Below are 22,830 nucleotides of genomic sequence, written 5' to 3'. Positions count from 1 at the left end.
TAAAGACTGGCCACTGCGGCCTATTCTCTCCTGGTGCAGGGTGACTGGTCTGGTCTCCGCCCCCTCCTGTAGTTTTCTGCAGGCAGCCTGTTGTGGGTGGAGCCTGCTGGGTCCTTCCCACAGCCGTGCTCTTCGTATTACCCATTGTGCAGTGATGATGCCATTGCTAGTTTTAAGGTAATAACTGGGGTTGCAAAGGCATTTTGTGAAACACTAAGTGGATTTATATCCTCTGTGGCTATTATATACTGACACCCACATTAGACGCCAACATTTTAAGGCTTAACCCCAGACACGGACAGTTTAATTTAAATATATTCACTGGAACTAAGGGGCCAAGCTCAACCCCTGAAAAACAACCCCACACCATAATTCCCACCTCCACCAAATGATTTGGACCAGTGCAAAAAAGCAAGATCCATAAAGACATGGATGAGTGAGTTTGGGGTGGAGGAACTTGATTGGCCTGCATGGAGTCCTCACCTCAACCCGATAGAACACCTTTGGGATCATTTAGAGCAGAGACTGCGAGCCAGGCCTTCTATTCCAACTAGTGATCGACCGACATTGGTTTTTCATTACCGATACAGATATTTTGGTCAATGCATATTGGTTTCGGCCGACATTGGCAAATTTTTTTTACTTTTTTTTTATTTGACAGGTGGTGGGATCTGGGGGTCTAAAAGACCTCAAACCCCCTCCTCTGCACTTAAAAGAATTCAAAACGCCAAGTTTGGCTGTTTTGAATGCTGTCATTTTTTTTAATCAGACAGTACCTGGAAGTGACATCATGACATCACTTCCGGGTTTTTACATGGAGACCTGATCAGAGCCAAATGCGGCTCTGATCGGATCTTCGCCGGCCGTGCAGGCTGGTTGCCCGGGTCTCCCGGTGGGACAGGAGACCCGGACGAGCCGCGAAAGGCGGCAGGAGGGGGGGAAGGGACATCCCCTCCCACTCCTTGTAATGACAGCTGAGCGGCTTCTCAGCCACATCGATTGTCATTAAAAGACAGCCGACCGTCGGCTATGGACGCCGGTACCGGGGTGATACCTCTAGCTGCAGGCATCACTCCGGTACAGCACTTTCTCGAAATATCGGCAATATCGGTAACCTCAGGGGCCAATTCCGATATATCGGGGGAAAGTGCATATCAGCCCTCAATATATCCGCTTTGCCGATAATCGGTCGATCTCTAATTCCAACATCAGTGCCTGACCTCACAAATGCACTTCTGGAAGAATGGTCAAACATTCCCATAGACACACTCCTAAACCTTGTGGACAGCCTTCCCAGAAGAGTTAAAGCTGTTATAGCTGCAAAGGGTGGGCCAACTCAATATTGAACCCTACGGACTAAGACTGGGATGCCATTAAAGTTCATGTGCGTGTAACTTCAGGTATCCCAATACTTTTGGTAATATAGTGCATCTGCTTCTTCAGCTTTAAAGTGATTGTAAAGTCTCAAGGTTTTTTTTATCTTAATGCATTATATGCATTAAGATAAAAAGCCTTCTGTGTGCAGCAGCCCCCTCAGCCCCCCTAATACTTACCTGAGCCCCATCTCTATCCAGCAATGTCGATGAGTGCCTCAGTCATCCGGGACTCTCCTTCTCCTGATTGACTAAGACCAAGCAGCGGCGCTTTTGGCTCCTGCTGCTGTCAATCAAACTCAATTACCCAATCAGCAGAGCGATGGGTGGGGCCAAATTGCAGCTCTGTGTCTGAATAGACACAGGGAGCTACAGCTTGGCTCAGGTACCCCCATAGCAAGCTGTTTGCTGTGGGGGCACTACACAGGAGGGAGGGGTCAGAAGCAGCCAAGAGTGACCCGAGAAGAGGAGGATCCGGCTGCTCTGTGCAAAACCAACTGCACAGAGGAGGGACTTTTAACATGTTCGTTATTTCTATAGGGGAGAAAACGAGACTTTTCAATCAGTTTTAGGCTTATTTAGGTTCAATAAATTAGTTGGCACCAAAATTACAGCGCACACGTCCCATTTTTTATTGTAACCAGGGAATTTTTTAAGCAGGAACGCAGGGGAACGCAGTTCTGGCACCTCTAGCACTGAATGTATGTAATGGCAAGGGGTGCTGGGGTGGGGTGTGATGGAAAGTCTACTGATGCTGGCTGCTGGGGGATCTATTGTTGCCGGAGAGGATCTAGTTTTGTGTGGTGACCTATTGTTTCTGGTGGGATCAATTGATGTTGCAAGGGATCTACTGTTGAGGGAGGGGTCTATTGTTCCTGGCTGCTGGAGAGTCTATTGATGCTGGCTGCTGGGAGATCTGTTCTTGCTGCTGTGAGTAAATTGTTGCTAGAGTGATATTTTGTTGCAGGGGTCCAAAGTTGCTGGGGAGGTCTATTATTGCTGGGGGGATCTATTGTTGTTGGGGGTGTATATTGTTGCTGGCTGCAGGGGATCTATTTTACTGCTTTTCTTGTTATCATTACCAAATTCCATACAAATTAATTAGCACGACATGATGATACTTGGCTTTGTATTCTCTAAATGAGGCAGTGCTGGGAGGTTGGTAGGTGGTGGTACTAAGGGACGGTGCTCGGAGGTGGGTTGCGGGTGGAACCAAGGGATGGTGCTCGGAGGTGGGTTGGGGGTGGAACCAAGGGACGGTGCTCGGAGGTGGGTTGGGGGTGGAACCAAGGGATGGTGCTCGGAGGTGGGTTGGGGGTGGAACCAAGGGACGGTGCTCGGAGGTGGGTTGGGGGTGGAACCAAGGGACGGTGCTCGGAGGTGGGTTGGGGGTGGAACCAAGGGACGGTGCTCGGAGGTGGGTTGGGGGTGGAACCAAGGGATGGTGCTCGGAGGTGGGTTGGGGGTGGAACCAAGGGATGGTGCTCGGAGGTGGGTTGGGGGTGGAACCAAGGGACGGTGCTCGGAGGTGGGTTGGGGGTGGAACCAAGGGACGGTGCTCGGAGGTGGGTTGGGGGTGGAACCAAGGGACGGTGCTCGGAGGTGGGTTGGGGGTGGAACCAAGGGACGGTGCTCGGAGGTGGGTTGGGGGTGGAACCAAGGGACGTGCTCGGAGGTGGGTTGCGGGTGGAACCAAGGGATGGTGCTCGGAGGTGGTTTGGGGGTGGAACCAAGGGATGGTGCTCGGAGGTGGGTTGGGAGTGGAACCAAGGGATGGTGCTTGGAGATGGGTTGGGGGTGGAACCAAGGGACGGTGCTCGGAGGTTGGTTGCGGGTGGAACCAAGGGACAGTGCTCGGAGGTGGGTTGGGGGTGGAACCAAGGGACGGTGCTCGGAGGTCGGTTGGGGTGGAACCAAGGGATGGTGCTCGGAGGTGGGTTGGGGGTGGAACCAAGGGACGGTGCTCGGAGGTGGGTTGGGGGTGGAACCAAGGGACGGTGCTCGGAGGTGGGTAGGGGCGGAGACAAGAAGTGTCTCAGAAGGGGGGAGTTCCTGCACCTATTCTCTGAGAAAAAAAGCCCTGATTGTAACCAAATCTTCTAGCTCTCACATACCATGTTATCTTCCCTAGCACCCCGAGATGCTGGATTTCCATCTCAGTATCTGTTCCATGGCATGTACGTCTGCAGTGAAACCCTCTCTTTTGGTCAGAGAGATGTGGAGCTTTGCACCTAAGGATGAGTTGCGGCAGAGCTCCAACTTCGTAGCTGGGGGATGCCAATTGCAAACTGAGAGCCCCGAGTTCAGGAGCTCCCAGGGTGCTAAGGAAAACACAAAAAGTACAAACACTTCTCAGTGGATGTTTAGCTCAGCTTGATAGCTTCTAAATATAGGTTTACTTTAACTGAAAGAATTTTTATTACCGTTCATGGATAAATGTGTAATGGCTTCAGGAGATTATCGGGACAGAAGATATTTTTTATACATAGGGGCACAGTAGGGAGCAATCATTTTGAGTGCATACCTCCTGACTTCCTTTCCAGTAAGCCCAGAAAAACTAAGATAAGTAAAAAAAAAACATTTTTCACCCTGTGTTGTGCCTCTTTGCAGCCACTTCTTTTCTACATGCACTCCAGTGATGGCTGCTTGGCATTTCTCAGGGTGGGTCTTCTTTTAAGTGGACTGTGACTGAATATTGTGTGTTGAAATGGCCACCTATAGTCTCCACGGAGCTGATTTACCAAGGCCCTGTTCACACCTGAGCGTTTTTCACCTCGTAAAACGCTCATCTCTGAAGTCTCAAAATGCCCAACAAGAAAAATTCTATTCATTTCAGTGGCCCCTGTTCACATATGAGCGTTTTGTCACCTGAGGCAAAACACCTGAAGATCAAAAAAGTACACAAGCTTCTTTTTCGGCAGCTTACAAGCATTTTTGTTAGATGTGTCAATGCCTGCCTCTAAACACCTGCAAAAAAACGACTGAAAAAACATCTGAAAAACATCTGAAAAACCGCCTGAAAACGATACGCTCAGGTGTGAATGGAGCCTTAAACTAAAACTGGGAAGTAAAAAATCTGATGCAGCTTTTCATGGTAGCCAATCAGCTTCCAACTTCAGCTTGTTCTGTGAGCCCAGGTTCACACATACCATCTACTGTGCCATGCCTGTACCATCTCCTGTACCATACCTGTACCATCTCCTGTGCCATGCCTAAACCATCTCTTGTGCCATGCCTGAACCATCTCCTGTTCCATGCCTGAACCATCTCCTGTGCCATACCTGAACCATCTCCTGTGCCATGCCTGAACCATCTCTTGTGCCATGCCTGAACCATCTCCTGTTCCATGCCTGAACCATCTCCTGTGCCATGCCTGTACCATCTCCTGTGCCATGCCTGTACCATCTCCTGTGCCATGCCTGTACCATCTCCTGTGCCATGCCTGAATTATCTCCTGTGCCATGCCTGTACCATCTCCTGTGCCATGCCTGAACCATCTCCTGTTCCATGCCTGAACCATCTCCTGTGCCATGCCTGAATTATCTCCTGTGCCATGCCTGTACCATCTCCTGTGCCATGCCTGAACCATCTCCTGTTCCATGCCTGAACCATCTCCTGTGCCATGCCTGTACCATCTTCTGTGCCATGCCTGTACCATGCCTTAACCATCTCCTGTGCCATGCCTGTACCATCTCCTGTGCCATGCCTGTACCATATCCTGTGCCATGCCTGTACCATCTTTACTGTGCCATGCCTGTACCATCTACTGTGCCATGCCTGAACCATCTCCTGTGCCATGCCTGAATTATCTCCTGTGCCATGCCTGTGCCATGCCTGAATTATCTCCTGTGCCATGCCTGTACCATCTCCTGTGCCATGCCTGAACCATCTCCTGTGCCATGCCTGTACCATCTCCTGTGCCATGCCTGTACCATCTCCTGTGCCATGCCTGAATCATCTCCTGTGCCATGCCTGTACCATCTCCTGTGCCATCTCCTGTACCATGCCCACAGCCCTGCATCTCCTGTACCATATCCGCAGCCCCTGTTTCGGGTCTCATGGTGGTCCAGTTGGGTCCAGTAGCTGCTGCATTTCCCACCCTAGGCTTATACTCGAGTCAATGAGTTGTACCCAGTTTTCTGTGGTAAAATTAGGTGCCTCGGGTTATATTCGGGTCGGCTTATACTCGAGTATATACGGTATGCAGCTGTAGGTTTGTGCCTGGGGTCTGGTGCCTGTCTGTTCACCGGTTCAGATGCGATTCAAGCCCAAATTTTTGCCTGAATTTGCACCTGAACCGGACCCAAACACACACCGGACCCTTTTTCAACCTGGACCGCAGTTGCCCCAGACATGTGTGAACAGGCTCCATTGAGAGACAGTCGCACCTGCCTGTCATGTGAATTGGATGCGAGGAAATCCACATTCAATTCGCATATATGTGAACCCAGCCTTACGCTTTGATAGAAAAAAACCTGCAAGCTGATTGGTTTCTATGCAGAGCTGTACCAGATTTTGCACTCTCCAGTTTTAGTAAAATCAACCCCCACGTATTGTAGAAGCCCATCTTACAGGGTGACAGGGGCAGAGCGTTGTCTCCCTATAATAGGAAATGTCTGCACAAGCATCTTCATGGCTGGATCACCAGGTAACAAAGGCTGCAGATATAAAAATATATATATAAAAAAAATCTTTGGAAATAACTTGCTAAAGTTGATGTGTTTTTAGTGATTGGATTTTCATAAGAGAATTTATAGTGCAACTAATCAATGAATTGCTAATACTCTGTAGTATAGCTATAAAATCACCCAGTTCTGTGTAATCCAATGCAGCTAAATTCTAGAGAGCTCTTACCATGTTGGCTGGGAGGGTCTGCTTTCTAAAAACTGTGCCATCCAATCGAATGCCTCTCTGCTTTATGGATTGCCAATTCGTTTTCAACTTCTGCAAGGAGCCTGTAGTGGGGTTTAAGGAATTCTTCAGCATTACAAGCAGAAGTTACCAGATTACTGACCAATAGGAGTGAGGTAGACTGACGCACTATATCAGGGGTCTCAAAACTTTTTACTACGAGGGTCACATTGTACATTTTACACATATTCGCGGGGCTGAAAAAAAAATCTGTTATTTATAAATTCATTTGCAACAGTAGAATAGAATAGAATGTGACAGCCTGCCGGCAGCAGAGTTGGGTGGCGCATTTATAGCCGCCACCCGCACCTGAATGCTGTATCCTTATGCATGGGTGCTAAACTTCCAATGTGCACAGGGCCTTACTTCTGTGTTACTGTCAAACTGCCTCCGCTCCAGCCCCCCCACCCCCACCACCACCACCATAAGTTGGTTCCCAGCAGAGTCTCTCCACACATTTGTGTCCCTATCAGAGCCCCCATCGCTGATTTGTGTCCCCATCACCCTCCGCACATTTGTGTCTTTACCATAGACCACCCGCATATTTGTGTCCCCATCACAGACCCCCTGCCTATTTGTGACCCCATCACAGACCCCCTGCATATTTGTGTCCCCATCACAGACCCCCTGCATATTTGTGTCCCCATCACAGCCCCCCTGCATATTTGTGTCCCCATTAGAGACCCCGTGCATATTTGTGTCCCCCATCACAGACCCCCTGCATATTTGTGTCCCCATCAGAGACCCCCTGCATATTTGTATCCCCATTAGAGACCCCCTGCATATTAGCATCCCCATTAGAGACCCCCTGCATGTTTGTATCCCCATTAGAGACCCCCTGCATATTTGTGTCCCCATCACAGACCCCCTGCATATTTGTGTCCCCATTAGAGACCCCCTGCATATCTGCATCCCCATTAGAGACCCCCTGCATATTTGTGTCCCCATCACAGACCACCTGCATATTTGTGTCCCCATTAGAGACCCCCTGCATATTTGTATCCCCATTAGAGACCCCCTGTATATTTGTATCCCCATTAGAGACCCCCTGCCTATTTGTGACCCCATCACAGACCCCCTGCATATTTGTGTCTCCATCAGAGACCCCCTGCATATTTGTGTCTTTATCAGAGACCCCCTGCATATTTGTGTCCCCATCACAGACTCCCTGCATATTTGTGTCCCCATTAGAGACCCCCTGCATATTTGTGTCTCCATCAGAGACCCCCTGCATATTTGTGTCCCCATCAGAGACCCCCTGCATATTTGTGTCCCCATTAGAGACCCGTACATATTTGTGTCCCCCATCAGAGACCCCCTGCATATTTGTGACCCCATCACAGACCCTCTGCATATTTGTGACCCCCATCAGAGACACCCTTATATTTGTGTCCCCCTTAGAGCCCTCCCACACATTGTGTCCTCATAAGAGACCCCCATTTGAGTCCACATCAAAGAAACAAAACCACTGCCGCCCCCCCCCCCCCCCCCCGCACAGCACCAGCAGTCGCACCTGTGTCCCACTTACATCGGTGTCCGGCTTTAGTGCAGTTCTGCTGCACCTATAGGGTCCCGCCCCCTGCCTGTTACATAGGCACATAGGCATGCGCACTGGGTGTGCCAGGTGTGCCTGGGTACACCCTTATCACCCCTTGTGGTGCAGATTCCCCCTGTTTAGAGCCCTGATATTTCACCAAAGCTCCCTAACTGGGCTAACAAAAAAAATAAAATTGTGAAAAACAATAAAAAATAACAATAAAGCTACAGACACCGATCTCTGCCCTACTGACACCATCAGTATATGCACATGCATATGTGTTTGAGCTTTGGGATGCACACCCTAATGCAATAGGCTGCGCACACCTATGCATAGGCACATGGTATGCAAAATTACAGAGGTGAAGGACATTGATGCCAACAGCAGTCTGGGAGCCGGGAGGTGCAGTAGATCCTAACCGGTGGACCTAGCAACCAACAACTTTTTGAGGTGCCAGGTAGCAGAACCTGCACTACATACTCACCCCTGGCATTATGCAGTGCAGGACCTGCTACCCAACATAGCTTGAGCAGAAACCGACCCTGCAGTGAGTCTGAGGACTCAAGCTGCGGGCTGGAAAAAACATCCCAGTTGGCCGGATGTGGCCCACAGGCCGTACTTTGGAGGCTTCTTTACTTTATCAATGCCTGGATGAAAAACTGAAGTGCTGAGCTTTAAAGATGTGTTCCTTTTTTACATAACATGGTTACATCTTCAATTAAGATTCCATTCACACTACCGCGACTTGTCAGGCGACTGGTCAGCCTGACAAGTCGCGGTCCATTGTGTGCTACGGGAACCGTTCTAATAGGAGCGACTCAAGTCGCTCCGACCTAGAAAAAGGGTCCTGTACTACTACGGGGCGACATCGCAGCGACTAGCATAGACATTCATTATATGAAGTCCGTGCAAGTCGCGCCGAAGTCGCGGTGCACGTGACTTCACAGGTCGCCCCCAAAGTCGTGCCGCGTTAGTGTGAACCGGCACTAAGACTCTTGTATACTGATATCAATTTGGAATCAATATTGGGAATCTTGTACTGCTTTAGTTTACTTAGTAAAGACACTTTGGATCTAGTTTATATTGAAGAACAGATGCCATTATCCACTCTCTGTTATATTCCGTTGAGATATGCAAACCAGGGTCCAAATTTTACAGCAAATTCATAATATTCAGGTCATGGTGTGTAGCCTGTATTGCCCCACAGAGTTATTTTTGCTTAAAGCGGCAGAAAGATCCCTGAAATTAGAGAAAGAGCTCCGTAATTGAAGGAAAGTTGATCATGTAACTTTGACAAGTCACATAACCTGGCTCTCCGCCTAGTTTATTTTATCTTCAATTAATTTCTATTGTGTTTCATTGGTTTCATAAAGAACATTTTTGGTTTTTAAAGTAGCATTATGGCCATGGTACAGCCATACCTCTACTTTGTAACTGCACCCCTGAAATTAGTTAAAATTGAGTAATGACGTGTCTTCACCTTCTTTTAGGTCAGGAAAAAAGCCCAGTACAAACAATGAAGAAAAAGACAAATCACGTCCTTCTGAAGTCCAGCGTCCCAAGCTAAATCTGAAACTAGAGACCTGCAAAAAGGAGGTGGAGATAGAAAAGGACAAAGCACCACTAGACTCCAGAACTCTGAATATATCAGCACCAAGCCCTGGAGTCAGGTTTGGTGTCCCCCCAAGCCCTGGGGTGTTTGACCTACAGAGCCCTGTTGTCATTATTGGTGAAGATGTCTTCCAGATTATAGGTGGGTATGTGAACGGTAAAGGCAAGTCCAGCGAAATAGCACATAAACTGCTGAAATACATGTGTTGGCTGAGCAAGATGAATTCATTATTAACCCATCTGGGGTTTTCTGGCAGTCTCATGTTTCAAGCAGTGGGTGACATGTTTCATTGGTTACCAGTGCAAGCATGTGGCAAAGGGTAGGCAGGCTCAGCAAATAAAGCCTCAGTTCTCAAGGTAAGGCAACTATTGGGGGACACTGATAGAAGCAAATGAAAAGATTTTACAGAAAGGCACATAGCTCACTTTTACCATACTCTAACATAGGTTTTTTTTATTTATTTATTTATTTTTATATTTTCAATACTTAATTTTCAGCACAAGGCTACAATACAGAGAACACATAGAATATACAGCAGAGATGGTGTCGTGTCTGTACAAGGGTTCAACAAAAAGCAACCATGTTACCACATATGCACAGTGTGCTTCAATGCAATGTCCCTTAGAGACATCGAACAGATAGTACATGTAAAGTGACCCCAGGGGACTACTCTGCACCCTGTATTTTTCAAATTAAGTTGAAGTTGAGAGAAGAGAATTAATAAGACAGAATGGGGGATGGGGTGAAAGAGTGGGGTGAAGGAAAAGGGAAAGGGAGGGATACAGAAAGGGTAAGGATCAATGTTCATTCCTCTGTCTCCACCGGTATGGCAAACCAGTAAGGCAACCTCCAATTGCCACAGGATGTCAATTCAGCCCAACAGGGATAGATACTCAGCAGAGAAAGTAAAGTCATGCCGGTGGAACCGCTTTTTGAGGAATTTTTCTCAAAAGCCCCACTCTGTGGCCACCAGATGCTCCATTTCGTTAACCATAAATAGGTTATGTTACGGTTAGGGGTCAGGCTCAGCAGCCAGTAGCTGTAACAGTAGAGAGGCTACTACTGACCAACAGGATAAGTAAACAAGCAGATCACCCTGGTGGATGACACGGGCTTACCCCTGGTGTGAAGTCTAAACACTAACCACTATTCACCAGAGCTCCTGATGGTGAATATGAGCTTTGCTGCATGTTAGTACCAGGTCATGAGCCTCAGGATTGCCCCATCAGGAGGTGAGAAAGATGGGGTCTAGTAGCATATACAGTATAGCAGGTAGGGATCAAGCAGAAGTGTAGTCAGTAAACATGCCAAAGGTCGGTAACGAGTGGTTACAGGTTGTGATCAAGGGGAAGCGTAGTCAAGGAACAAGCTAACGGTCGTAACGAGTGGTAATGGAGCCAAGGACAGCTGCAGGTACACAAAGGAGCAAGACATTGGCTGGAGAGAGTACAATAATCTGACAAACAGGAAGTGCAGAGACAGGGCTTAAATCAGGAAGTTCATTAGAGGAGCAAAGAGTTCAATGCTCAGCAAAGAAAAGGCAGGAAAGTTCAAAGAATCAGACAGGGAGCTGCCCAGCATCTCAGTTGACTCAGCAAGAAGAGCCACTGCTAGATGCAGCAGAGGTTGTGGGTTCAGATCCGGGTCCTGACAGATTAACATAACAGCAACTCAAAAGAACAAAGTTAGCCCCTCCTCATTTCACCAAAGCTCCACCCAAGCCTTCCCCTAGCTGACCTAATTCCATCATTGCTTATTCATTTCCAGAAGTATAATCATCTATAACTTGGTACTGTTGGGTAATATATGTAGTCCTTTGAGTATTTTCTATCTGCATTAAGATCTCATGCTTTTTATTTTTCAACAGATGACTGTCCCCCTCCCCCAGCCCCTTTTCCTCATCGCTTTGTGTCTCTTCGGACCGAAAGCGTGTCAGATATGTATGACCTAAACATGGTTGACATTCTTGGCGGGTAAGAGAGAGTATGTGCCTATACTAGTGTGTTTTGGAGTTGGAAATTTTGAACAAGTATATAAAATGTTTATAGAAAAGAACCTGTCGAATTTTGGACAGCATTATCATTGGGACCATAAGTGGGATGAGTAGTTATAAAAAAAATGGTATAAAAAAATAGTTATAAAAAAACTTGTCAAAAGGTCTAAACCCTCTAGAATATTTTCAACTAAACTAGTTCCAGAGCTAAGATGATATGTTGGTAAAAGTTGGGTACTGTCCTCTCTTACTGCTCTTGTATCATGTTCTAGCTCAGGTAGAACAGTTCGATTTCCAACCTTTGACGTAAATTGCAAATTAGTGGGCAGCCTATTTCAAGTTTAGGTTAGATGGTGCTTTCTCCACAGCAGCTCAGGATCTTTCATGATCGTGTTCAAAACAGTAAAAAGGGGGCTGCAAGACAAGGGAATTCCGATAGGTGAACATACATTCTCCTAACCTTCCAATGGAGTATATGGGGCCTTGCTGTCCAGGGCAAAATCAGTCATTTAAAAAAAAAAACCTTAAGATTAGAGCCACTGTTAGTTGATATGACTCAAACCTCTTACGTGGAGAGAGAGACCAATTCTGGAGCTTTTCCAGGCACACACAGGTTGAGGGAGATCCTAGTGGAATGTATTTTCCAGCTAGTCTGGGAACAACATGGAAAAACCCAAGAACAGCTGCACTTTTTAACCAGATAAAAGTAGGTCTGTATTGACCTGCTTAGGCTGCTTCCCTAAGGCTACAACCATGCCTCTGTGTTTTTGTGCAGTGGAAGAATGTTGCATTCTTGTTTTCAGCAAAATGCATTTCTCTTTCGTTCATCGAGGGGCACAGTGCTCCATAAATCATAACTACTGGGTTATATTGCCTCCTCCAAGAGTAGGACTAGGCAGAACAAAAAACACCTGGCTACACCCATGTTCCATCCTCAGCTGGTATATAATCGCCCTCTCTGCTCTAGGTAATCAGTTTTAATCTGTCTAGTCAGGAGTAAGGACCTAGGCTCGCGGCTGGGATTCCTGGTCCTAGCATTTTTTCTCCTTCCTTACATGTTTTTTGTTTTTTTCTCTCGGGAGATCTACAATCAACTTCCGGGCTGGATAATCTAGATCCAGTGGTCCCCCCAGCCCAGCCAGCCAGTGAGCGCGTGCAGTCCACAGATACACGCTATAGGTCGGCCCCGACATAGCCTCACTGACAGGGGCTGGCCCGCGAGTTAAACATCTCGCAGGGTCGCATGCGACCACGCGTGGGTCTAAGTTACAGTGGTCCCTTGGCCGACAGCTCCCCTTCTTCGTGGCGAGGATTCTGTCTGGAGTATTACCCACGCATTACCCCTGTCTGGAAGGGTAAGTACAGTCCCCCCTCTCCCCTGTTGGCGGTTTTTTGGGGTGGACGCGGGTAACCTCCAAGGGATGGTCAGACCTGCCTGCAGGTTCCCTCCTCCCATCCTTAAACCCCTTAGTGAGCTGGGCTTCCCCCACTCTCTTCCCCCCCTGTCTGGACCTGGAGTCTAGTGGGATCCCAGGGTAGAGGATGCAGCGGAGACCTCGCTATCTCCTCACTGGGGCCATTTTCCCTTAGTCTGGCTGGTCAACAGCTGGTGGCCATGTTTGTGTAGCCCAGGGGTCTTCAAATTATGGCCCTCCAGCTGTTTAGGAACTACAATTCCCATCATGCCTAGTCATGCCTGTGAATGTCAGAGTTTTAAAATGCCTCATGGGATGTGTAGTCGTGCAACAGCTGGAGGGTGGTAGTTTGAGGATCCCTGGTGTAGCTGGATGATGTCACAGGGGCCATTTTTCCTTAGTCCTGGAGACACTGGAGATGACCGAAGTCTCGTGGGGATGCCAAAGCATTTCCTCCTCCTCAGTTTCCTCTTCCTGTGCCCGGGACGTATGAACAGGGATGACGTCCATGGTGATGCTAGGTCCGAATTCTCTGTGCTCCTCCGATCAGTAGGGTGAGTCCTTAGGAGGCCCTGTTATCTCTCTCCCTGTTGATAGGTACCCTGAGCCTTGAGGGGATCCTTTAGTGGTGCCAAAAGATCTTTTTTGTACTGCAAGGTCTTCCTTTCCTTATGGAGCCTCAGGGTCACATCTCCCCCACTGACACCCTCATGGAGGTGGCAGGTCCTTCGGAAACCCCAGCTTCCCATGGTTGCACTGAAGGTGGTCTTGCAGTCCTTAGTAACTCGGGTGGAAGTGGCCTGTGGGCAAAGGCCCAGGAGGAAGAGTCCCCCACCTATTCCTGCTCAGTCTGTCTCATCTGATTCTGAGTCTGATGCCACCGTGGACGCGGGCCTTCCAGGGGGGCCTAATTTGACACCCCCAGATCCATCCGATAGTGAGGATGATTCCTCCATGGTCGCGGCAGCGAATGAAAAGCTGCTGGTAGATGCACTTATTACTGCAGTGCGTAAGACTTTTAAAATGGAGCATGCGTCTGATGTAGCCACGGACGTGGCTGTGCCGTTTGGTATGCATAAGTCACCTCGCACTCCAAAGATGTTTCCTTATGTGCCTTATTTTGACAGGTTTTTCTGTAAGGAATGGGAACAACCAAAATGACCCTTTGTGGTCCCCAAACGTTTTGCTGTACTTTACCCTTTTGAGGAGTCACTTTTAAAAAAGTGGACCGGTGTTGGACCCTCCTGTTTCCAGGTTGAACAAAGCTACCATGATCATAGCAGATGAATCCCGATCCAGCAATCCAGCATGTTTACTGTGGCTGGTTTGACATTGCCGCCAGTCTTTGCCTCAGCCCTGGTGTCTCAGACCCTAACTGAATGGGCCAAGCTTTTGCGCCAGGGCCTGGGGGGTGAGCAGGCCCCCGCTGGTTATGTTGATTTAGCGGACCAGTTGGTCCATGGGCTGCAGTTTATTTGTGATGCAGCTTTGGATACAGCTCCTGTGCTGTCCAAACTTTCAGTTTCAGCGGTGGTGAATAGGCGCATGCTGTGGCTTAAGAATTGGAAAGCTCTCATTGATCTGCCCTTTTAAAGCGATCACTTGTTTGGGGCTACCCTGGATGACGTCATTAAGGGTATCACGGGGGGGGGGGGAGGGGGTAAGAGTAACTTCCTGCCATAGTCTAGGAAAGGGAAGAAGCCTCGTCACAGATGGGGGCCCTCCTTCTCATCACATAGAAAATTATTTCGTGCTTCTAGATCTTTCAAATCTTCCCCGGGAGGTTTCAAGCATCCTTGGTCTAGCCTAGAGCTAACTTCTCCGAACCCGCAGACAAGACCTCTTCTGCATGAAGGTCTGCCCTCACCCATTATAGGGATGGAGGGACATCTTCGCTGGTTCCTGGCCTCGTGAACCTCCTTCATGAGCGTCAAGGGGATCCACAAAATTATTCTTTTGAAGGTACATAGAAAGGGGGACAAAGCTTGTCCTTTTCAGTTTTTTTTTTTTTTTTTTTTTTTTATAAATTGTTTATTTATTGAAACAGGAAGGCATACAATAGAAATAATCGTAACACATGTGTAAAACAGTACCATACATCGAGATAAACACATACAGCAAAGCATGGAAGGGAAGTACAACCTTGTCCATGAGAACATCAAGTAACCAGTTGTGTGAGCACTCACAGAATGGAATGACAAGCCATATCGAACATGAATTGAATATGGTTACTTCGCTAGATCCACTGCGGCAATAAACAAGATAGGTAGTAAAATATTGAGACATCTCTGGGGAATTCTCCATCCCCAACGGCATCTATCATATGGCCGGCATACGGGAACGGAGGGGAAAAACCCAGATGACTGGTAACCACAGTAGTGTCTAAAGGAGAAGTGAACTGCATGTATGCCCATGGGGAAGGGGGGGGGGGGGTAGTTTTCGTGCCCATGAGCCAGGCTTTACTGAAAGAAACCTTTTCAGTTTTTTAGGTCCTGAGCCACTTCTTGTGCAGATTTAATTTCTGCAAAGGTTTAGGTGATGTCCGAACTACCTAAGGTCCCCCCTATCCCTGTCCAGGGAACTGATTTACCTAGGTCTCATTCTAATTTTGACCAGGCTGGTCCTTCCTCTGGACAAACTTCAGGAACCACAGGCCATGATTCACCGGCTGCTGTCACACAGGTTGTTCTCTCTCTCATTTTGCATACAGCTTCTGAGTCTGGTGGTATCCACATTCAAAACGGTTCTGTTTGCACAGTCCTACATGCAATTCCTTTACCAGGTTCGGCTCCACAGGAGGATACCGAGGTTTGTGGCGAGATCACAGGTTCCTCTGGCAGACGCCGCAGGCATCCAAGGGCCACGGTAAGGCCAGTACCATCCTTGGTTCAGGCTTCTTCCGCAATTCCTGCAAGGAATCAAGGGCGAGGATCTTCCAATCAGTCTGGTGGCCATAAACGTCCCTTGGGGGCTTGTTCATAGAGATGACCAGTTGTCCCAAGGGCTGATCTACCATCCTGCTTTACAGTTGCTGGTTTTAATGGCTTAGCTATTGAAAGCCAGGTACTGAGGAATAGAGGTCTGTCTGGATCAGTGATCTCTACTTTAGTGAAGGCGAGGAAGTCGTCTTCCAGCAAGATATATTATCATACGTGGAATGCGTTCCTTTCCTGGTGTGAGTCGATTTGCGCTCATCCTCGATCCTTTTCTGTGGCTCAGATCTTAACCTTCCTTCAACAGGGAGTTGATCAGAAGTTAGTGGTCCATAGGGATACAGTGGTTCTTCATCCCTGTCCATCATTCCTGCCCAAAGTTGTCTCTGACTTCCATTTGAATGAGGACATTGTGTTGCCTTCCATGTGTCCCAAGCTGGCTCATCCCAGGGAATTTCCTTTGCATACCTTGGATGTGGTTCGTGCAATTCGAATGTATCTGGCAGCTAGTGAGTCCTTTCGGAGGTCAGACTTGCTTTTTGTGGTTACGGATGGACCAAGGAAAGGGCTGGCCGCTTCTCTGGCTACCATCTCCAGATGGATCAGGCAGACGATGACTCAGGCCTATTCCATTAAAGGTCAGGTTCCACCTTTCCCTGTCACATCGCATTCTACTTGGGCGCTGAGTACTTCTTGGGCCTTCCGTCATCAGACACAAATATCGCAAGTTTGCAAGGTGGCCACTTGGTCATCGGTGCATACTTTCACAAAATTCTATAAGGTAGATATTTTGGCATCTGCGGATGCTTCTTTTGGCCGCAAAGTTTTGCAGGCTGCTTTTTAATAGGGGCTGTTCTCTTTTGAGGGGTGTTTTTCTTTAAACTTTTAAACTTTTATCAGATGGGGCTCCTGTGACCCAGGTAAGGCTCCTGTGTCCTGGTTAAGGGCTCTTACATTTAGCCTTGGGTTATTATCCCCACCCCTCATTTTTGATTCATGGAGCACTGTGCCCGTTGATGAACAAAAGAGAAAATGGGATTTTTGCACTTACCGTAAAATCCATTTCTCTGAGTTCATGGACGGACACAGCACTCTATGGAGTTCTGATACTTCTAATACTGCTTGCTACTAAACTGATTACCTAGAGCAGAGAGAGGGGGTTATATACCAGCTGAAGACCGCCGATGGGCTTAGCCAGGTGTTTTTTGTTCTACCTAGTCCTACTCCTGGAGGAGGAAATATAACCCAGTAGTTATGATTTATGGAGCGCTGTGTCCGTCGATGTACAGAATGAAAAATACAAAGGTGGGAATGTAGACCCATAAAACCAGATAATAAAAGATGAAAATAAACAAATTTGCTACTTATGATAACAGAACATGGCAGCCAATAAGACTTTGCAGGACCTGATGATTCAATTGGCAGTTGATTTTTATATGACAAATTATGTTATGTGAAATACATTAGAGATTGTAACCAATACAGGATGTGTCACATAGGTCATGGTGTCTATTCTGCATTTAGGGGCCGTTTTGGAGAGGTCCATGTCTGCACAGAGAAGGCAACCGGTATGCAACTTGTTGCTAAAGTTCTGAAAGTCCACAATGAACAAGACCGGGTAAATGTGGGAGGACTAAAATGTTCATGTCTGCAAAATGTCACCCTTCTGTATCTAGCTATATCCCTTGCAAGGGCTGCCAAATGTTTGTCTCCCTTCTCCTTCCATCTCTCTTCCTTTTGTTCCCTCCTTTCCTGTCCCCTCTCCCATCATCAATCCCCTCATCACTCCTTTCTTCTCTCCTCTACATTCCCCTTTTCACTCCTCTCCTCATTCTCCTTTCCTCTTCTCCCCCCCCCCCCCTCACTCTCCTCCTTACTTTTCTCCTCTTTCCTCCTCTCCGCATACCTCTCTTTTCTCATGTTCTCTATTTTTTTTCTGTCCTCCATCCTCATCTAACTCCTCTTCCCTATCATCTCCTCCTAATATCCTCTCCTCTCTCCTCTTCTCCTCCCCTCTCTCTTTTCTCTTCTCTTCTTATTTCTCTTTTATCTTTTCTTCTTATTTCTCTTTTCTCTTCTCCTCCCCTCTCTCTTTTCTCTTCTTATTTCTCTTTTCTCTTCTCTTATTATTTCTCTTTTCTCTTCTCTTCTTATTTCTCATTTCTCTTCTCTTCTTATTTCTCATTTCTCTTCTCTTCCTATCTCTTCTTATTTCTCTTCCCTTCTTATTTCTCTTCTTTTCTTCTCTTCTTAGTTCTCTTCTTATTTCTCTTCTCTTCCTATCTCTTCTTATTTCTCTTCTTTTCTTCTCTTTTTATTTCTCTTTTCTTCTCTTCTTATTTCTCTTCTCTTCTTATTTCTCTTTTCTTCTCTTCTTATTTCTCTTCTCTTCTTATTTCTTTTCTCTTCTTATTTCTTTTCTCTTCTCTTCCCTTCTCCCTTTTCTTCTCTTCTCTTTCCTCCTCTCTCCACATACCTCTCTTTTCTCTTCTCCTCCCCCCTCTCTTTTCTCTTCTTATTTCTCTTTACTCTTCTCCACCCCTCTCTCTTTTCTCTTCTTATTTCTCTTTTCTCTTCTCTGCTTATTTCTCATTTCTCTTCTCTTCTTATTTATTAATTCTCATTTCTCTTCTTTTCCTGTTTCTCATTTCTCTTCTCTTCTTTATTTCTCTTTTCTCTTCTGCTACCCTCTCTCTTTTCTCTTCTCTTCTTATTTCTTTTCTCTTCTCTTCCCTTCTCTATTTTCTCTTCTCTTCTTATTTTTCTTCTCTTCTCTTCTCTTCTCTTCTCTTCTCTTCCCATCTCTTCTTATTTCTCTTCTTTTCTTATTTCTCTTCTTTTCTTCTCTTCTTATTTCTCTTCTCTTCTTATTTCTCTTCTCTTCTCCCTTTTCTTCTCTTCTCCCTTTTCTTCTCCTCTCTTCTCCCTTTTCTTCCCTTCTCCCTTTTCTTCTCTTCTCTTTCCTCCTCTCTCCACATACCTCTCTTTTCTCTTCTCCTCCCCCCTCTCTTTTCTCTTCTTATTTCTCTTTACTCTTCTCCACCCCTCTCTCTTTTCTCTTCTTATTTCTCTTTTCTCTTCTCTGCTTATTTCTCATTTCTCTTCTCTTCTTATTTATTAATTCTCATTTCTCTTCTTTTCCTGTTTCTCATTTCTCTTCTCTTCTTTATTTCTCTTTTCTCTTCTGCTACCCTCTCTCTTTTCTCTTCTCTTCTTATTTCTTTTCTCTTCTCTTCCCTTCTCTATTTTCTCTTCTCTTCTTATTTTTCTTCTCTTCTCTTCTCTTCTCTTCTCTTCCCATCTCTTCTTATTTCTCTTCTTTTCTTATTTCTCTTCTTTTCTTCTCTTCTTATTTCTCTTCTCTTCTTATTTCTCTTCTCTTCTCCCTTTTCTTCTCTTCTCCCTTTTCTTCTCCTCTCTTCTCCCTTTTCTTCCCTTCTCCCTTTTCTTCTCTTCTCTTCTCTCCTCTCTTCTCTTCTACTCCCCTCCCCTCCTCTCCCCTCCTCGCTTCTTCTCTCCTTTTTCCTTTTCCCTCCTTTCTTCTGTTGTCTCCTCTACTCTCTCCTCTCCTCTCTTCTCCTATTTCCTTTCCCCTCCTCTCTTCTGTTGTCTCCTCTCCTCCCCTCTCTCTTTTCTCTTCTCTTCTTATTTCTCTTCTCTCTCCTCTCCTCTTCTCCTCTCTTCTCTTTTTTCTCTCCTCTCCCCTTCTCTCCCCTTCTCTCCCCTTCTCTCCCCTTCTCTCCCCTCCTCTCTTCTCTTTTCTCTATTCTCTTTATCTCCTCTCCTCTCTCCTGCCTATCCTCCCTCTGCTCCTTTCTGCTTTCCTCTCTCCTTTCCCTTCTTTTTCTCATACATTTTCACTTTCTCTCTTTTCTCTAAGCTCTTATTCTCTATTAATGTCCCTCTTTCTCTTTATTTACACCTCATTCCACCCTCCTTTCCTTCTCTCTCTGCAGGAAATGGCTCTGAATGAGATCAATGTAATGAACCAGTTGGATCACCTCAATCTCATCCAGATGTTTGATGCTATTGAAACCCCTGATGAGATCTTCTTATTGCTAGAATAGTGAGTTCTGCTTCTTTTTTTCTTCTATCCTTGTCTATCTCATATAAATGTAGCGGCCTCATACTGCTAGAGGTCAATGACATGCTGTTCTCGCTGCAATCATTTCTTTCTTTGTACAGTTATGTACATAAGTACGTACAGTAAGTAAAAGCTTTGAGTGCAATCTCTGACCCTCTCCTATTTCTGAACAAACCTTTAGCTTGTTCTGTCTTTAGTCTGCTGTTTTTCAACAAAAGTAGGTTTAGAAATGTACTTGTTAATAAACCCAACAGGCTTTATTGAGGTTGAAACAGCTGAACACGCAGATAAAATTGTAGTGAAAAATAAAGCAATGCTGCTGTTTTGTAACATAAGAACATAGCTGATGGATAAAGACAAGCTGCTGTCAAGGCTGGGCCCTTTGACCTGAAGGGCACAAGAGTAGCTGCCCCCTCTGTACCCCTGTGGGTAGGTTACAGTCTATTGCACATTTTACTGCAACACATAGGTGGGAAGCTAGCCTATAACAATGCTAAATAATTGTAGTGTTTGTTGAGTGTTATAGCACTCCTTTTACACTAATTTTATAGAGGTTGTGACTAATTTCATAGATTATGGGGGCAAAGTTGGTGCAGTTTGTGAGTTTCTAGGCAGGATTTGGGCCACTTTGCTTCAAAGCTGAACTTATGACAGATATTTTAAACATCAATTAATGCAGCTCTGTATCCATCAATAAATTATTACATGTATTTGGTAAATGCAACTAGTGTAAGTACCTACTTTTGACTTGATACCAGCCTTTTACAAACCCCTGTGGTGCAGCTCGTAGACTGGGAGAGGTAGGAACAGTCAGCTGCTGCAGCTGTGTTGATAAGGAGCATGCTGACAGGAGCAGAGAGCCAAACATGCACAGGGATGACTTCATCAGTCTGCTGCTGCTCTTTCATTCTGTATTCAGAAGGTAGGATAGAAGACATGCAAACAAAAAACACAAAGAAGGGCACACCTCAAAATAGGTACTCACAAACAAAGGTGAAAAATAATCATATCGGACTCAATAGTTTGAGTGTCAGGAGTAGTCCACACAATTGTCCATTGTCCTGTTTGGATGATGGCTGATGCGTTTCGAGGCTACGCCTCTTCCTCAGAGCCACTATCTGATGAAGAGGCGTAGAAACGCGTCAGCCGTCATCCAAACAGGACAATGGACAATTGTGTGGACTACTCCTGACACTCAAACTATTGAGTCCGATATGATTATTTTTCACCTTTGATCACCTTTGTTTGTGAGTAGCCATTTTTATGTTATATTAATAAAGCCAAAATTGAGGATAATGCGCTAGGTCGGTGCGCCCTTCTTTGTGTTTTTTCTTTGCAGTACTGTTGGACTACCCCAGTCCTTTAGGGCAGCAAGACTGTAGCCATCCGAGACGCCATATGTGAGTCCTGTGGGAAGAGTGATCAGGGAGCCTGGTTTTTTGAGCGCAGGAGAAAGGTGGTTTATACACCATATCGGTTAGGATAGAAGACATGACTATATTCCTTAAAAGAGAAGCGTAGGAATAAAAAACAGAAAAACAAAAGAATAAACAATCATACTCACCCAGGTGGATGCAGCATTGGTCCAATACTACATCTGTCACCTCAAAGACAGAAAAGTGAGCGATCAAACATCATTGATCACTCAATTCTCGCTCTTCAGGGAGCAGAGAGCTTGCGACTGTCAGTAACCAGCTCTCTGCTCTGCCCCTCCAGTGCTCAATGGAATGCTTGACTATGGAGGGGATGAGAGCAGCTGGCTCAGCCTCTCAGCAGCTCGCTGCGAGGCTGAACCACCTGCCGCTCAGGCATCTGGGTGGATCCCGACATTAAAGTCAGGATCTCTCCAGAACCTAGATCGGGTGAGTGATGCCAGCCGACAGCGGACTTTTGCCCGCTGAATAAGGGACACAGGAGTACAGAACTATGTGCACTCCTGTGACCCACAGGAGAGGTAGACCAAAAGAACTTTGGCCGTACTTCTCCTTTAATTGAAGGGTGGTGTCATCCTGGCTGCCTAACAAAGCTGTGTAAATCTAAGTGATGGATGGACAGAAGTGAAAAACCTTTTAGCAGGTAACATAGCTTACATAATCTGTGTATTGAACTGTTTTGTCTGGAGTTTACCAGTAAAGCCAAACTCCAGAAAAAAACATTTTATTTTAAATAAGGCAGGAAAAGGTTAGAATCTGTTGGTTTTTTATTGCTGCTGATTACTCTAGTGACACCATGACAAGAATGAGGGTAACAAGGCACCAGGACAAAAGCGAAGAGTTAGGCCCTCGCTTAGGTTTTTATTGCTATCTCTGTCCCTATTGGGGAACTTTATCATCAGGACATGAAGTGATGGTTATGATATTGTTCTAATATGCCTTTTTATTCTTTTTTTCCCCAATTTTTTTTTTTTTTGGCTTCCCTCCTTGGATCCGTGTGAAATTTGTAACTCTGCCCGGGGCACAGTGTGGGCGGAGGGGAGCTGTTTGAGAGGATCATTGATGACAATTATCAGCTGATGGAGGTGGATGCTATGGTGTTTGTGCGACAAATATGTGAGGGCATCTTCTACATGCATCAGATGTATGTGCTGCACCTAGACTTAAAGGTAATTCTGTGTTCTCTGTGGCGTGGATGGAGATGTTGGCTGACCACATGGGAAGGGAAACACTGATATACTGGGCATGCCAATTCAGACACATATAGGCATTATTCTCTATTCTGCTGCTGACCACCTCTGATAAAAACCTCACCCTTGCCCTGCCCCAATCTAGTCACTTCTGTCTACAATTGATCACTGTCCTCCACCCTGGACGAGCTTGTCCATGTCACTACACAAAGAATCAGGCTGTGACCCCTACAACCCTGGCAAACAGATGACACCAGAAGTCTCAAAAAATGTAGCTGTGCTCTTGAGCCTTTGTGGCGAAAGACTTCAAGCAATATAAATCTGCCCTCCAAAAATACAATTCTTGCCT

General features: G+C 46.3%; 1 protein-coding gene across 1 annotated transcript in view; it reads left to right on the top strand.

Moving 5' to 3' along the window:
• MYLK2 (myosin light chain kinase 2) overlaps nucleotides 1–22,830 on the top strand; it is a 62,499-nt gene that overhangs the window by 3,982 nt on the left and 35,687 nt on the right. The window contains exons 2-6 of the mRNA XM_082271657.1: nucleotides 9,312–9,574; nucleotides 11,301–11,406; nucleotides 17,299–17,392; nucleotides 19,731–19,840; nucleotides 22,319–22,460. Of these exons, the coding sequence (XP_082127783.1) occupies nucleotides 9,312–9,574; nucleotides 11,301–11,406; nucleotides 17,299–17,392; nucleotides 19,731–19,840; nucleotides 22,319–22,460 (715 nt within the window). The remainder of the gene's footprint in view (nucleotides 1–9,311; nucleotides 9,575–11,300; nucleotides 11,407–17,298; nucleotides 17,393–19,730; nucleotides 19,841–22,318; nucleotides 22,461–22,830) is intronic.

Source organism: Pelophylax lessonae (genome assembly GCF_965119305.1).
Source record: "Pelophylax lessonae genome assembly, chromosome: 11".
NCBI lineage: Eukaryota > Metazoa > Chordata > Amphibia > Anura > Ranidae > Pelophylax > Pelophylax lessonae.
The sequence above is the reverse complement of the archived record's forward strand: the minus strand, read 5'-3'. Positions and strand labels throughout refer to the sequence as shown.